Genomic DNA, 15,538 nt, shown 5'->3' with positions numbered 1-15,538 from the left:
GCTTGCCGGGCAGGCAGTCTGACACCTGAACCATGTCCTATTGTGCATTGATTATGTTAAAATAGGGCCTCCGTTTTTGCGTGGGTTCACCCCTGGGCTATAATCCTCCTATTTTATACTTTCCACTCTAGCTGGGATGACAGGCCCTCACCGCTATGCCTACTTTCTTTCATTGAGATAGAGTCTTGTAAACTTTCTTGTCCAGGCTGGCTTGGAATCTTAGACCTTCCATTCTTAGCCTCGTGTGTAGGTGGATGACAAATGTATGTCACTGTCCAGTTACTGGTTGAAATTACAGGTATGAACCATTGTACCCAGCTAGTATCATTTTCTTGTCAGTGTTAAAAACAGTGACCACACTGGGATGGCACAGTGATAGAGCACTATTTGTGAGACTCTGAGTTTGATTCCCCAGCCCTACAAAAGAAACAAAACAACAAAAGGAAAGAAAAGCAGTTGCAGCACAGAAGCTATTTTATAGTATGCTCACCAATTAGCATACTAGGAAATAGGATGTAGAATACAGTGTAGCCTGTTTAGTGTTTTGTATTTGTAAAAGACAGTGAAAGCTTTTTTTTTGAGGGGGAAGGGTCAGACTGGAGCTTGAACTCACTGGCATTATGCTCATTCACAGCAGGTACTTTGCCACTTGATCTACATTTCCAGTCTGACTTTTGCTGGTAATTGGAGATATAATTGTGGACTTTTCTGCCCAGTCTGGCTTCAAAGATCCTCTAGGTCTTAGCCTCCTGAGTAGCTAGCATTACAAGAGCCACAGGCAATTTTAATAATGTCGTGTGTGTGTGTGTGTGTGTGTGTGTGTGTGTGTGTGTGTGTGTGTGTGTGTGTGTGTGTGTGTGTGTGTGTGTGTGTGTGTGTGTGTGTGTGTGTGTGTGTGTGTGTGTGTGTGTGTGTGTGTGTGTGTGTGTGTGTGTGTGTGTGTGTGTGTGTGTGTGTGTGCTTGAATTCAGGTGTCCTGTTCTTGAACTCAGCATGTTGTCCCTTAGCTTTTTCTCTCAAGACTGGCATACTACCTCTGAGCCACAGCTCCACTTCTAGCTTTTTGGTGGTTAATTAGAAATAGGGTCTCATAAACTCTTCTGCCCAGGTTGGTTTTGAGCTTTTGTGATTTCAGCCATCTGTGTAGCTAGGATCACAGATGTGAGCTACTGGTGCCTGACAATAATGTAGTCTTAATACCTTTACTCTTAAGGAAAAGTGGTAGCACGGAGGACAACAGTATTCTGGCTGCTCAGTCCTGAATGTGTTCACTGTAGTCATTTTGATGTGCAAATAGGGGGAGAGTATTCTCAAGGCTGGTATATGTGCAATTTACAAAAATCCGATAAATTAAACAACCCGTAAGTGTCTGTTCCAGTATTCATACATTACTGAGTAATTTCTATAATCTCTTTGCAGTATTATTCCACAGTAATGGAACAGCAAGTGAATGGACAGCTAATAGAGCCACTGCAGATATTTCCAAGAGGTAATGTCGAAGAAATTCTAATCAACAATGATTATTTCAGTAAACGGTTTCATCAACAGTTATGTTTTCCAAAGGTTTAAATGCACATAACATGATGCTTAGCTCTTAATTTGAAAAAACAAAAGAAGTATTCATTATCGTGGGGATTGCAGGCTATATTATAGTTATAGTAGATAAAATATCTAATTTACTTGAGTAAATTAAGCTAACTAGGTTGTTTTTGTTTTTGAAGTACATACTTATATTTGCTGAAAGAACTCTTTAGGGGTCCACATGCTTTCTAAACCAAGGCAAATGAATGACTTGAATTCTAGATATTTATGAATTGTGGCTTGGGATGATGACCATCACTACTGAGGAGAACCTTTCACCTGGCACAGAGGGGTTTCAGGAGAGAAATTTGGGTAGATAGTTGATGCTTGATGTTTGAGGAAGTATTTTCTAAATAATGAAATACCTTCTTAAGTGGAAATTTGATTGTTAAGTCTCCAACATTATGAGCTGATGAGGGTGAGTTTCAGTGAACTACCTGGTACAAGATTTTTCCCCCTTATAGTTTTGGAAGTATTAGTCTTGTATCAAATATAATTGCTCAAATGTATATAAATGTCTCCTTAAAACTTGAATAATAGGGAAAAAGAACAGTTTAATTATATATATCTTTAATCCATTGTACATCACCCCATTTGAAATTCATGTTTTCTAAGTAAGGGAATAGGTAAGGAAATTCTGTAAGTAACTCTTCTAGAAATAACTTAATTGAGATAATTAAAAGTTAAACTTACCTTCCTTAACTAATACTGTACAAATAATCATGGTATGAGTTTTCCAATTAAACATTCTAGACTTTCATTACCTATAACTCTGAAATTTGAATGGCTCAATTAACCGGTAGGCTCTTCCTTGCAATGATAAAATCTCCAAAGGCACCTGGCTTAGCCAGCGTCTAAAATCTGGGTTCAGGAGTAATACTGTTCTTCTGGTGTTTGCATAGGAAGCAGAATTGGGGTGCTTACTACATTTTTAATAACTTATCAAAGTAAAATAGAGCCATTTAAGATCAATAGTATCTGAAAGAAATATAATTAATACAGATCTGTTTCACTTGAAAACTAAACACAAAAAGAAGGATAGAAAAGAGTGAAAGGGAGACAGAGAAAGAGAGAGCCTTTTCTATGTTATTAGGTTACTAACAAGGATGCAGATTATTTTTAATGTTTTTAGTGAATGGAGAATTTGGAAAAAGTTCAAAATAATTTTTCTATTAAGGAACAGTTGAAATATCTGGAAATTTTCCTTAATTGCTTCAGTGGTCTGTTAAAGTGAGCATATGTACAATAGTACAGTATCCTGGAAGATTCTAGTTCCAAGGCTGGGTTTGGGACATTTCTTTCCTTTTTTTTTTTTTTTTTTTTTGAATGAAATGCTTCTCTTCATCTGAAGTTTTTCTAAGTTGAGGTTAGTTTTTTCCATTGTGTGCACAGTCCTCCAGTTTCATTGTCTACACTTTCATTTCCATTCTCAGACATTAGCTCTATTCATCATCGACATTACTGTTTGCTATCATTTCTTTCAATATGCCTCTCAGGTTTGATTTGTTTCTGTTTTTAAAAACCCTTCCTTCCCTTCCTTCCTTCCTTCCTTCCTTCCTTCCTTCCTTCCTTCCTTCCTTCCTTCCTTCCTTCCTTCCTTCCTTCCTTCCTTCCTTCCTTCCTTCCTTCCTTCCTTCCTTCCTTCCTTCCTTCCTTCCTTCCTTCCTTCCTTCCTTCCTTCCTTCCTTCCTTCCTTCCTTCCTTCCTTCCTTCCTTCCTTCCTTCCTTCCTTCCTTCCTTCCTTCCTTCCTTCCTTCCTTCCTTCCTTCCTTGTCGGTCATGGGGCTTGAACTCTGGGCCTGGGCACTGTCCCTGTGCTCTTCAGCTCAAGGTCAGTGCTTTACCACTTGAGCCACATCACCACTTCCGGTTTTCTGGTGGTTTATTGGATATACGAGTCTCATGGACTTTCTTGCCTGGGTTGGCTTTGAACTGGGATCCTCAGATCTCAGCCTCCTGAGTAGCTAAGATTACAGGTGTGAGCCACTGGCACCCAGCTTTGTTTTTTAAATCTCTCTCTCTCTCTCTCTCTCTCTCTCTCTCTCTCTCTCTCTCTCTCTCTCTCATCTATCTATCTATCTATCATCTATCTATCTATCTATCTATCTATCTATCTATCTATCTATCTATCTATCTATCTATCTATCTATCTATCTATCTATCTATCTATCTATCTATCTATCTATCTATCTATCTCGGTGCTGGTCCTGGGGTTTGAATTTAGGGCCCACTTTCATGCTGTCTCTGGGTTTTTTGGCTCAAGGTTTGCATTATACTATTTGAGCCATAGCTTCACTTCTAGCTTTTTGGGTAGTTAATTGGAGCTGTCTCATGGACTTTGCTGCATAGTCTGGCTTTGAACTGCTGTCCTCAAATCTAAGCCTCTTGAGTAGCTGGGATTATAGGCGTGATCCACCAGTGCCTGGCTGATTGCTTCTCTTTTATGGGTAAGATTGTTGAGGCTCAGAAAGATGAGATAACTTCAAAGTCAGACAGCTTCTGTGAGTGGTAATATACCCTTTGAGTAAGAATTTTGTTTAAATTGTAATTTGCTTTCAATGGAAAGGCATTTTAGTTAAAATATTAGAAGAACATTCAGGAGGATAGTTTGGAAGGTTTGATGGGAGACTAGTTGTTTGAGAGCACTGTAAAGTAGAAGATACTAGATATTACTGAAATAAAACTTTCTAGGCTCAATATATTAGTCTTTTCAAGCCAAATTTTCAATTTCCAAACATGAAAGTTCAGTCTCCTTATCTCTGGGGTTTTTGTGTATTGTAATACAATTCTTTTGTTTTTTGTTTTGTCTTTGTTCAGAGGTGTTAGATATCAGTAAGTATGAAACTTGACTAAGCTCACTTTGAGCCTTAGGATCAATGAAAATACTGGGGTTTTTGAATGTTGTTTAGATTTCCAGTCATAAAAATTTGAGAAAGCAATTATGGAAGGAACAGTGTTGAGGTTAGGTAAGATAAATACCTGGAATCTTCAGTGGAAACATTCTCAATCATTGTCTTAGGAAGTACTGATAGTCCCCCAAGGACCAGGCATCAAATGTATGTGATGGTTGTTTTGTTCAAAGAGTTAATTTCCATCTTAAGGAAAGAAGATGTGTAGTCATAATTTTAATGTGCTTCAGCATGATAAGTAAAACCCTTTTAGTTGTGTTTAGATGCATTTTCTAGGAAAACAAGATAATAAATTTGAGTTTACTTGAAATATACAAAATGAAAGCAATTCATGCCTTGTAATTATTACCCATATATTTTTATTAAACAGCTCTATTTCTTTTCAGAAACAGAAAAATACATGTACATCTGAGAGAGGAGCAAAATAAAATTCAAATTAATCTGTCCTCAATCAATCAAAATTGACAATCCTTTAACATACAATTTGTAGAGCCCTATAGTTTTCAAATGAAAGTAGTCTATCACATGGGCAGGAAGCTTTTGTATTTTTAACATTTGATATGAAGAAGCATTTGTTGAACTGGAAAAAAACAAATCTGTAACTCAAGATTGTATTAAGAAATTATTATTTTTCTTGGTACTACTTTATACTAAATATTGGCAGATATCAAAGATCTGTGAGAAATTTAATGGAATTACATGTCTGTATCTTAATAAATTTGACTGTTTATAACTATACACAGTAATATTCTAACTTAAACATTTTGTTTAGAGTCCCTAGTGATCTTTTCTGGTGTTAAAACAAAAAATTCTTCCACTTCCTCTCCCAAACAAAACAAATCCCCCCAAACCTTGCTATTTTGAAAGTAGTTTAACTCACAGCAGATATACAATGTAATAGAGTGAGGAAAGATTGCTGAAATTAGAATTATGAAAGGAATCTAATCATTTTAGCTCAGTTAACTTGATTTTTATATATTTTACAGAGAAATTGGAATTGATATGAAGTGGTGTCAGAAAGCTCTTTGCATTTATAAATGCTCACTCCTGCAAGTTAAAACCCTGGTTCATAATTCCCACTTTGGGTCTTGGGAGCCACTTTTCAATCATTTCTCTCTGCTAATTTTGGTGTCACCCTCATTTCTTTTTAAACGATTCATTTTGAGCAAATTTGTAAATGGCCCTGATGTGTTCTACAATTTAGTCAATTACTGTTTCAGCCTGCAAGCCTCCTGGGGAACGGAACATACATGGCCTGAAGGTATGAATTTCAATAATTGTTTCAGTAAAGTTAGATGGATTTGTAATGCTGTGTTCCACTTATTGAAATGTCAAATAAAACTGCACTTTCTCAAGCCCTGACAAGCGATCCCCCCCCCCGCCCTTTTTAAATGGGAGGAGGAGGGGGCTGTTTATCTGTAGCATTTACTTACTGGGGTTTAGATGCTGTATCTTTAATTATTTGGAATTGCTTTAGTGGTCAGTTTCTTTAGGGTGATCTTGGGTACTAGTGCCAAGAAGATTTATTAGAGGGAGAGAGTAGACTTCATTTCAGTGATTAAGCACATAAGCAAAGCACAGAGAACCTCATCTTCTCCTTTTGACATGTTTGTACTAGAAACATGTCTTGTTAATGTTTCTTCATTGTTCTATGCATTTTGAGTTCTGGATTTCTGCTTAAGGCTTCAAAGCTGAAAGTAAGTCTGTTTTAGTAGGCTCAAGTATTTTATAATTAATTACTTGGATCTCATATTCTAGTGAATAAAAAACAGTCTACAATGTTTGGTTTTAGAGCTGGAAGGAAGATACTTTGAGGTTTTCTGCTAATCCCTAGATATATTCTTAGTATACTTTCATGAACCTATCATATTTACATGTGTTTTGGATAGTAAATTGGATTTTTCCTTTATTTGTCTTTCATTTTTCAGTGCTGTTAAAGTATTTAAATAACAGAAATAGAGGGTTATATAATGTACAGATTGTACAGCCCCTAACCTATATATTGAATAGACTCCAACTGTGGGTCTGTCTAGGAATAAGCTAATTAACCTTTCCAGTGAAATGAGAAATCTGTGGCAAATTATAGGTTAATTAGAACTGTGTCCTCAGAACATGAGACTGATCAAGATTCTTTCTTTACTTATAGGTGAATACCCGGGCTGGACCCTCCCAGCACACTAGCCCAGCAGTCTCAGATTCACTTCCAAACAGTAGGTGAGAGTGATTGAGGGGTGAACTCTGTGATTATCTACAAGGTGCAAGTAGGATGGAGAAGAGGCTTGTGGGATGACAACTCTTTCCTGTAAGAACAAGAAATGTGTTGGAAGGCTAAGATTGGCAGGATCTCTGTTCCAATCCAGCCCTGGGAAGAAAAGTCTGTGAGACCACATCTCCATGGAAGAAATGGGGCATGATTTATACACACATGATATCCTAGCTACAGTGAGCCGTGTAAGTAGGAAGATAGCAGTCCAGAGTGAGCCCATGCAGGAATTGAGATCCTATTTATTAACTTACTTATTGTTGGTACTGAGTTTGAATTCAGGGTCTTATTCTTACAAGTCAGGCACTGTACTAAATGAACCATAGTCCCAGCCCATTTTTAGTTTCATTTTTCAGATAGGGTTTTGGTTGGTTTTCCCTCCCTTTCTTCCGACTTCCCTTCCTTCCCTCCCTCCCTTCTTCCCTCTCCCTCCTACCCCCTCTTCCTTTTTTGCCAGGGTTCTTGGACAACAATCCTATAACCTTCCTCTCCTGAATAGCTGGAATTACAAGTGTGTACTACCACCTCTGGCTCCTGATAATTTTATTGTGGTGTCAGTGTATCTACCCACCAGCTTCCTGATGTGAACACATATCTCTTAAGCAACTTATTTTATCATAGAGTATAGTTAACTAGTTATTTACCAGTGGATCATTTGCGTGTACTCATGCAAGAAAATATTTCTGTTCTCCACAGAGAGGTTGACCCAGCTGAGCTTCGTAGCTTCTTTCTCCATTCTGTCTGGACATGTGAGCTACACACAGCCTTGCAGGCCTGGTTTCTCTCAGCAACAGGAATCAGGGTGTTTCATTATTACCACTTCTTCCAGAAAAGGTGTTAGCCACAAAGACTGATTGTGCGTCTGAGGAAAAACAAGGTCTTCCCTAGTGTTTTAGGTCAAGTTTCATCATGATCTAAAAAGCCATATGTAGTTGAAAAATGGCAAGATAGAGAATCAAGATAATGTCTCAGTTCTGTCACATTCATTTCAATAACGTGGGAATTAGCTTGATTATTAAAAATCATTCATATATATTCATGGAGTTCAGAAGTTCAGAGACTGCCTGGTAAGCTGGATGTTTGCATTTAGGGGGTATAACAGATTCCCAATAGTAATAATACTAGTGATTCTTGTAGAGAATGTGAGTTGAATCACATACAAGTGATGTTCTGTGCTCTAGGCTGATAACTAATCAACAGGTATTGATTCTGACTACATCTTACTCATTAAGTGCTGTCCTGTGTACTAGGAATACAATGTGGTCCTCCTTACCTGCTGAACCTCACCATCTGGTGTGTTTGTGTGTGTGTATGTATGTGTGTGTGTATGTATGTGTGTGTGTGTGTGTGTGCATGTGTGTGTGTGTGTGTAGTATGTGCACATACATGTGTGTATATATATGTATGTATATATGTATTTTTTTTTTTTTGTCGGTCGTGGGGCTTGAACTCTGGGCCTGGGCGCTGTCCCTCAGCTCTTCAGCTCAAGGCGAGCGCTCTACCACTTGAGCTACAGCACCACTGTATATATGTATTTAGGCACACATATAGGTATATACCTACATACACACATATACATACATACATACATATATATATATATATATATATATGTAGATCATTGATATCTGTAAGTGTATGGTTCCAAGAAGACTACTGTTGAGATCTATGCTTAGGATGCATAAAGTACTGTCCTGTAGATACTTGATGTAGTCTTCCCATACTACTGCTTAACTTCCTATGAAGACAGATTTGCCACCTTTCAACACATCTAAAATTTTCACTTTATCACTTAAATTAAGCACATTACTTGCCCTTTTTTGGTGTGTGAAGATTAGTATAACCTTTACCTTGCTTTTGGGGCACCATTTGTTTTTGTGGGTGGCAAATTTTCACAGAGTTAAGTGCAAGAAAACACTCTGCAAATCATACAGGGATTTAAACACTGTCTGATTTAAGCATAATGTTACCTGATGATAACATGGGACTGAGAGCTTCTCTCCATCAACTGAGTAATGTAATGCATGTGCAGGAATTTTGTTTTTGAAATTTATTTTGTTTTTTAAAACCTTAGTGTTTTTTGACATTGAACAAAACCATGTGAGATAAATTTGCAAATTATATGAGCTTACTTTACACAAATTATATCTTACAATTAAAGTGAAGGGAGCAAGTGGCTGGGAAGAGAAAGACCATCAGATAGGAATGTACTTAGATTTAAATGGGTACTCCATGTGATACTTGCATCTATACCTGAAGGATAGGATGACCCAGATATTTCAAGAAACAGAGAAGGAGCTGGGCGCTGGTGGCTCACTCCTGTAATCCTAGTTCAGGAGGCTGAGATCTGAGGATCACGGTTCAAAGCCAGCCTTGGCAGGAAAGTCTGTGAGACTCTTATCTTTCAGAAAACTGGAAGTGGTGCTGTGGCTCAAGTGATAGAGCACTAGCTTTGAGCTGAAGAGCTGAGGGACAGTGCCCAGGCCCAGGTCCAGAGTTCAAGCCCCTTGATAGACCAAAAAAAAAAAAAAAAAAAAGAGAGAGAGAGAAGTGAAAAAAAAGAAAAAAAGAGATAGAGGAAGTGCTAAGAGAAGGCCATGAGGTGACAAAGGAGCTTAGCATATTTGCATAGGCCAGCTTGACTGGAGCACAGGAAGAGTACTGGGCACAAGTTGCATGGGAGGGAAAGAATGGGAAGAACAGCTAAAGTGGTAGGAGATAAAGATGCACATCACATGTCCTTGAAGATCCAGCAATGTTTGGCCTTTCCTCTTGGCAACAGAATTTTGTGGCAGTCCAGGGTTCTTAGCAGGTTTTTCAACAAGTACCGATGGGCAACAAGTATAGGAACTCATATTGGCCAAGACAGCTTCTTTTGTTTTTATTTAACTGTATGTTATGAAGATCTTTTTTTAGGAGACACAAAACAAAATATACTTGTAACTTTTAGCATGTTAAAAACAATCACATTGAAAAAAGTCAGAGATGACATAAGAAAATAGTGTGTGTGTGTGTGTGTGTGTATATATAAAAAATATATATATATATATATATATATATATATATATAAATCTACAGTATTTATCACTGTTTATCTATTTGAAACAGCTCAGGTGTGAAGATCTTTTTTTTGCATGCTGGGATTTGTCTCTCTTTAGCACCTACTCAAGATTGTTTTTTCCTTCACAATATGACTGTTCATTTTTTTCAGCTGCTAGCACTTTTAGCATAGACATGTCTCCTTTACTTCCTGACTCAGCAAATTCTCCCCATCCATCCCTTTGTAAACTGATAAGCTACTTGTCAACCTTTGCTGCCTCCTCGGCCTTCCACAGCCATGCATGTTCATTCTACCTTCTGAGGAGCCCTGCATCTGTTCATATGCAGCATCTGTTTGCTGCACAGGTGCTCCAGGCCTTCCAGGTCATTGCCCGGCCTCCTGGTAGCTTCTTCCAGCAGCCTTGCCTATTGTTCTCCCTTCCCCACTGTAGTTGGAGTGATATTGCTAATTATATCAGCCATCTCTTCCTTGAGGTAGCCTAACATTTCTAGGAAGTTCATTTAGCTCACAGTTTTGGAGAAAAAAAGTCTAGATAGCTTGGCATAGGCTTTATGAGGGTTCTCCATTGTCTGCTGTCCTGAGGGTGGATTGCAATGTGGGGGAGCATATGCAGGGATAGTGATCACATCTTGGTTTGGTACAGGACTCAAGAAAGAGACTGGTTCCACGATTCTTTCTGTGGGCATACCTCTAGGCTGACCTAAATATGTGCTCCTACATGTCAGATTTTTAAAGGTCTTCCCCTTAATATTGTCACACATTGGCCATTGGGAATAAATTAACTCCAAACCATCGAATAATGCACAGTTTTGAAACCTTTCCTATTGTTTGTGTCTTCAAATGAAGTACAACCTCCATGGATGGTGAGACCTCTGTTCCCTTTCTCGTACAACTGTCTGCGTACTCCAGTTTTGCTGATGAACATTTGTGCCCTGAATAGGTCTGTGTTCTCCCACTATTGGGCATGGACATCTGTTGCTGTCACCTTTTTTCATCCCCTCCTTCACTTCAAGTCTGGCTAAGCTTGGTCATATTTGTGGACCATGTATCTTCTGAACACTGTCCCTGATTACTACTCACCTCCAGGTCTATACCAGATCCCCTTCTCCTTCCTATGAATTCTTGCCATCTCCCCTTGTTTGTTTGTTTGTTTCTTTCTTGCTTGCTTGCTTTCTTGCTTTCTGTTGGTTGTGGGACTTGAACTTTGGGCCTGAGTACTGTCCCTCCGCTTTTCAGCACCAGCACTCTACCACTTGAGCTACAGCACCACTTCCAGTTTTTTGGTGGTTTAATGGAGATAAGAGTCTCACAGACTTTCCTGTCTGGGCTGGCTTTGAACCTTGATCCTCAGATCTCAGCCTCCTGAGTAGCTAGGATTACAGGCGTGAGCTACTGGTGCCAGCCTCTAGTTTCCTTTTATTGAAGCAGTGAGCAAATGTATGCAAGCACCTCTTTCCCTCCATAGCTTCAGCGAGCTTTACGGACAGTGACTATATTGCAAAAATTCCAAGTCCTGGCATGGTTCACAACAAACACATAGGAGATAATTAGTCATGTTTAAATACATTCCCTTTAAATCTCACCATTGGATTCAATTCTCTTAGCTTTACTGACATGTACTTTTCATTCTATGGAAACCTCAATTACTTTCTTCATGTGTCATTCCTTAAACTTGTATGACATTTAAATTTTAAAATGCTTTAAAAGTAATTTTTGAGGCTGGGCATGGTGGTACAAGCCTGTAATCCCAGCTACATGGGAGGTGGGAGTAGGATTGTTGTTGTTTGAGGCAAGCTAGCTTAAAGTTAGGAGATCCTATCTGAAAAAAGCTGAAAGCAAAAAGATTTGCTTGGTGCATGGTTCAGGTGGAGAGTGCTTGCCTATAAGGATAAGCCCCTGTGTTCAGTCTCCAATACTGTAACAAAAATTTAAAAAAAAGTTTCAGTGGTTACTATGATCACATAGATATGTGAAATTTTGAATAAACCAAATCACAAAGAAATTTCCAAGGTACTTTTTTTATTTTCTTGCTTTTTTTGTGTACATGTACTAATGCTTGAACTCAAACTCATGGCCTGTCCCTTTTTGTTCAAGGCTGGTGCTCTACTTGAGCCACAGCTCCATTTCTGGCTTCTTGGTGTTAATTGGAGATAAGAGTCTTATAGACTTTTCTGCCTGGGCTGACTTTAAACTGCAATTCTCAGACCTTAGCCTTATTGCTCTATCACTGAAATATACCCTAAACTCCTACTCCTATAGTTGTTGTTTTACCAGTTGGTAAAATGACATAATGAATGAAGTCAGTTTTTTCCTACGGTTACCCTCGAAGCATGAGTTCTTTGCTTTAGGTGAGTGACTATTTACTGAACTGAACTTACTAATACTAGACTGTAATTATGGAATTCAAGTCCACTGCCTAAGCAGGGCCTTTCTGGAGCAACTTGGCTTTCTTCTGTAAAATTAGGATGATTAAACTTTCCATCTACTTATCTCTGGAGTTAGTAAGATTGATGAAGCTGTATTAAGGGAATCACATTTCGTTCTTGGTTGAAAGGCATTTTGTAAATGCAATGAATCAAAATGTTATTATTTCAAATTTATGATAGAATGGAACAACTGTGAGGAACATTGCCTAGGCTTTGTTTATTTGTGTCTATACATAATTGGAACTATCAAATTGGGAGTTGTTGATGGGAATGTTTTTCAAAATAAAGGTGTGTGTGTGTGTGTGTGTGTGTGTGTGTGTGTGTGTGTGTGTGTGTGTGTGTGTGTGTGTGTGTGTGTGTGTGTGTGTTTGTGTGTGTGTGTGTGTGTGTGTGTGTGTGTGTGTGTGTGTGTGTGTGTGTGTGTGTGTCCGTAAGAGAGAGACTGATTCTCAGCAAAGTCTGGCTCTTAGTTCTCTCTATAAATTAAGGACAATGACTACATATACCCTAACAGGATAAATTAGGGTAATAACTAATAGTACTTAGCACAGTGCTTGTCATTGGCCATCATTTAATAAATGACACCTGTTGTTAGCATTGTGCTAACTATACTGATTTTTAGGCAGTTTTTATGTCTTGGTATGTGTTGCAGCTTTAGTTGTAGTCTACAAGTATTCATAACTGTCCCTTTAGTGTATAGGGTTACTTGGCTTGGGAGAACTTTATTAGTCTAGAATCTTTAGGTGAGATCTTGTAAAATGTAGACAACTGGGGACTGAGGTGCCATAATTTACACTGGACATAGAATTTTAATTTTAGCAAGGAATTATTATAACTTGAAACCAGAATATAGTAAACTTGAACTGAAATTTTCCTCAGTGTAATGTATTAGAGGTGCTAATTAGAGGCTCTGATACCTTTTTCTTTCTGATGTGTTGCCTCTACTGCTGTCATGGTATAACTACCACAGCAACTGCCATTACTTGAACACTTAGCGCATGCCAAGTCATTGGTCTACACAGGTCGATGGCTGAGAGAAGGGAATAGATTATATTGAAGACAGAGAGAGATGTGGGCAGTGTTCTCAGGGAGCTCCCAGCCTTGTGGGGGAGGGTACGATGAGAAGAAATATATCTATCTATACTGACTGATAACTAACAGAAGAGAGAGAATTAATCTGGTAGGCCAGTAGAGTATAAGCTATTATGTTTAAAGATAGAGTGAACAAGCACTAAATTTCAAGGAGAATGCCAGAGGGAGGTATAGTTTTATCCCCTCCCCCCCCCCACTAGCTTTCAACTAAGTTCATCCATGTAAGTTTTTCTGGTTGTTATTGGTTGGTCATAGAGCTTGAACTCAAGGCCTAGGTGCTGTCCGTGAGCCCTTTTGCTCAAGGCTAGAACTCTACTACTTTGAGCCACAGCTCCATTTCTGGTTTACTGGTGGTTAATTTTTGATAGGAGTCTCACAGACTTTACTGCCCAGGCTGGCTTTGAATCATGATCCTCAGATGTCAGCCTCCTGAGTAGCTAGGATTACAGGCATGAGCCACTGGTGCTCAGCCTCCACATAAATATTTGTATATTATATTAGCTTTCCATTACTGTAACAAATACCTGATATAATCAACTTCCAAAGAGGGAAGATTTCATTCTATAGTTGACCCATTGCTTTTGGCTCATTGTTGTTACAGTATGTTATGGTGGAAGCTTGCTCACTTCATGGTGAATTGGGAAGCAGAATGAGAAAAAGAAAGGGAGAAGGAGAATGGAAAGGAGTGAGGGAGGCAGGGGGGAGAGGTGGAGTATCCTAAGAAAGCATGGCCCAGTGAACTTAACTCTACCACTTGGTCCCACCTTTCAAAGTTTCTACCACCTCCTAATACCACCAATCTGGGGACCAAGCTCTAAAACACCCTTGGGGTACACTCAAGGTCCAAATTGTGGTACACAGCCCCATATGCTCTGCTACATGTGCAAAGAACATTATACTATTTGTGAAATAACACATTTAAAAAATGTGGTCACAGTGACAAGACATAGTGCTGTTGAATAATGATTCATTTTCCCCATTGCTTTTGTAAAGTTGCAATTTTCCTCATTTTTATAAAAAGATAATTGAAGTTCAGAGAGGATAAGTAATTTTTCCTAGATCACATAGCTTCTGAGAACCAGGCTGTATTTTCATCATATGTTTGCTTCCCACATAGTTGAATTGTTATTCTTAACGGCAAGAATTGATACTATTTTATCTTTTGATGTTCTGTGATCTGTTGACTATGAATATTTAGAGAGTTTATTTGTTAAATACTTTGTGCTGAGCACACAAGAGCTTCCATCCATATAAAGTTGCCACTGAAAAGCTACCCAAGGGTAGCAAAATGAATGGCCAAAATAGTCACGACAGTAGCCCATAAAGTGACTGCAGGCTTCTTTATTGCTGTAAATTTCTAATGGTGTTTCATTTTCCTCATTGATACCTTTAGCATTGAGTTTAAAAGCAAAACACATTTTCCACAGGAAGAAGGAGTATAATTCATGACTATCTAAAAGCAAGGGTCTATTTTTATATGAGATTTTCAGTGATGTTCAGAGATGAAGGTGATCTTACCACTAAACTTTTCTTTCTTTTTCAGCCTAAAGAAGTCATCTGCTGAACTGAAAAAAATCTTAGCTAATGGTCAGGTAGGTAATATTGTATATTAAGATTTTCACATAGTAATTTACTACTGTCCCGTTATTTTTAATCCATAAACTTATTAAACAATGAAGAGCCTGTGAATTTCTTCCTGTCATAAATGAATAACCTGGCTTAATTTGATTGGCAGAACAATTTACAGCACATTTTTCAAACTGTGTTAATGGGTTTCACTCCCAGCAGATTGAAGTTCTGTGCACACACCCTGCTGCCATCTCAGTTTAAAAAAAGTTAATCAGTTCTGAACAAGTGTGTCAACCCATGGGTTGTTGAACTTGCCCTGCATTCTTTCATTATCTTTGAGGATAAAAGGAAAAACTGCTACTTTCTTACCTTAGCTCTTTCTTTTGTCTTGAAACGAATAATGGCTTTATTGGGGGAACTGAGAAACAGCAGACCTTTGGCACATAAAATCCCTGGGCTTCAAGAGACTTGGCTTGCCTAGTCAATGGGCCATCTGAAGTCGAATGACCTAACCCAGCCAGTGAGGGACAATCAAGCCTGCAGGCCAGTTATTTCTCACTAATTTTGATTCAAGTAAATGGACACATCTGAAATAGTGTAGCACTTTTAAACATACACTGGTAAATTAAACTACCTA

The 15,538-nt window shown here is 38.4% G+C and overlaps 1 protein-coding gene across 4 annotated transcripts in view; it reads left to right on the top strand.

The window, feature by feature from the left end:
• The window catches only part of Map2k5 (mitogen-activated protein kinase kinase 5), a 269,496-nt gene that overhangs the window by 40,347 nt on the left and 213,611 nt on the right, over positions 1–15,538 (top strand). For all 4 annotated transcript variants that reach the window (XM_069995057.1, XM_069995056.1, XM_069995058.1 and 1 more), the window contains 4 exons: positions 1,420–1,489; positions 5,711–5,751; positions 6,637–6,704; positions 14,876–14,924. In XM_069995057.1, coding sequence (XP_069851158.1) covers positions 1,420–1,489; positions 5,711–5,751; positions 6,637–6,704; positions 14,876–14,924 — 228 coding nt within the window. The remainder of the gene's footprint in view (positions 1–1,419; positions 1,490–5,710; positions 5,752–6,636; positions 6,705–14,875; positions 14,925–15,538) is intronic.

This window comes from Dipodomys merriami, unplaced genomic scaffold (assembly GCF_024711535.1).
Source record: "Dipodomys merriami isolate MVZ:Mamm:240054 unplaced genomic scaffold, mDipMer1.0.p SCAF_48, whole genome shotgun sequence".
NCBI classification, from domain to species: Eukaryota; Metazoa; Chordata; class Mammalia; order Rodentia; family Heteromyidae; genus Dipodomys; species Dipodomys merriami.
Note: the sequence above shows the minus strand (reverse complement) of the source record. Positions and strands in the feature narration are given on the sequence as shown.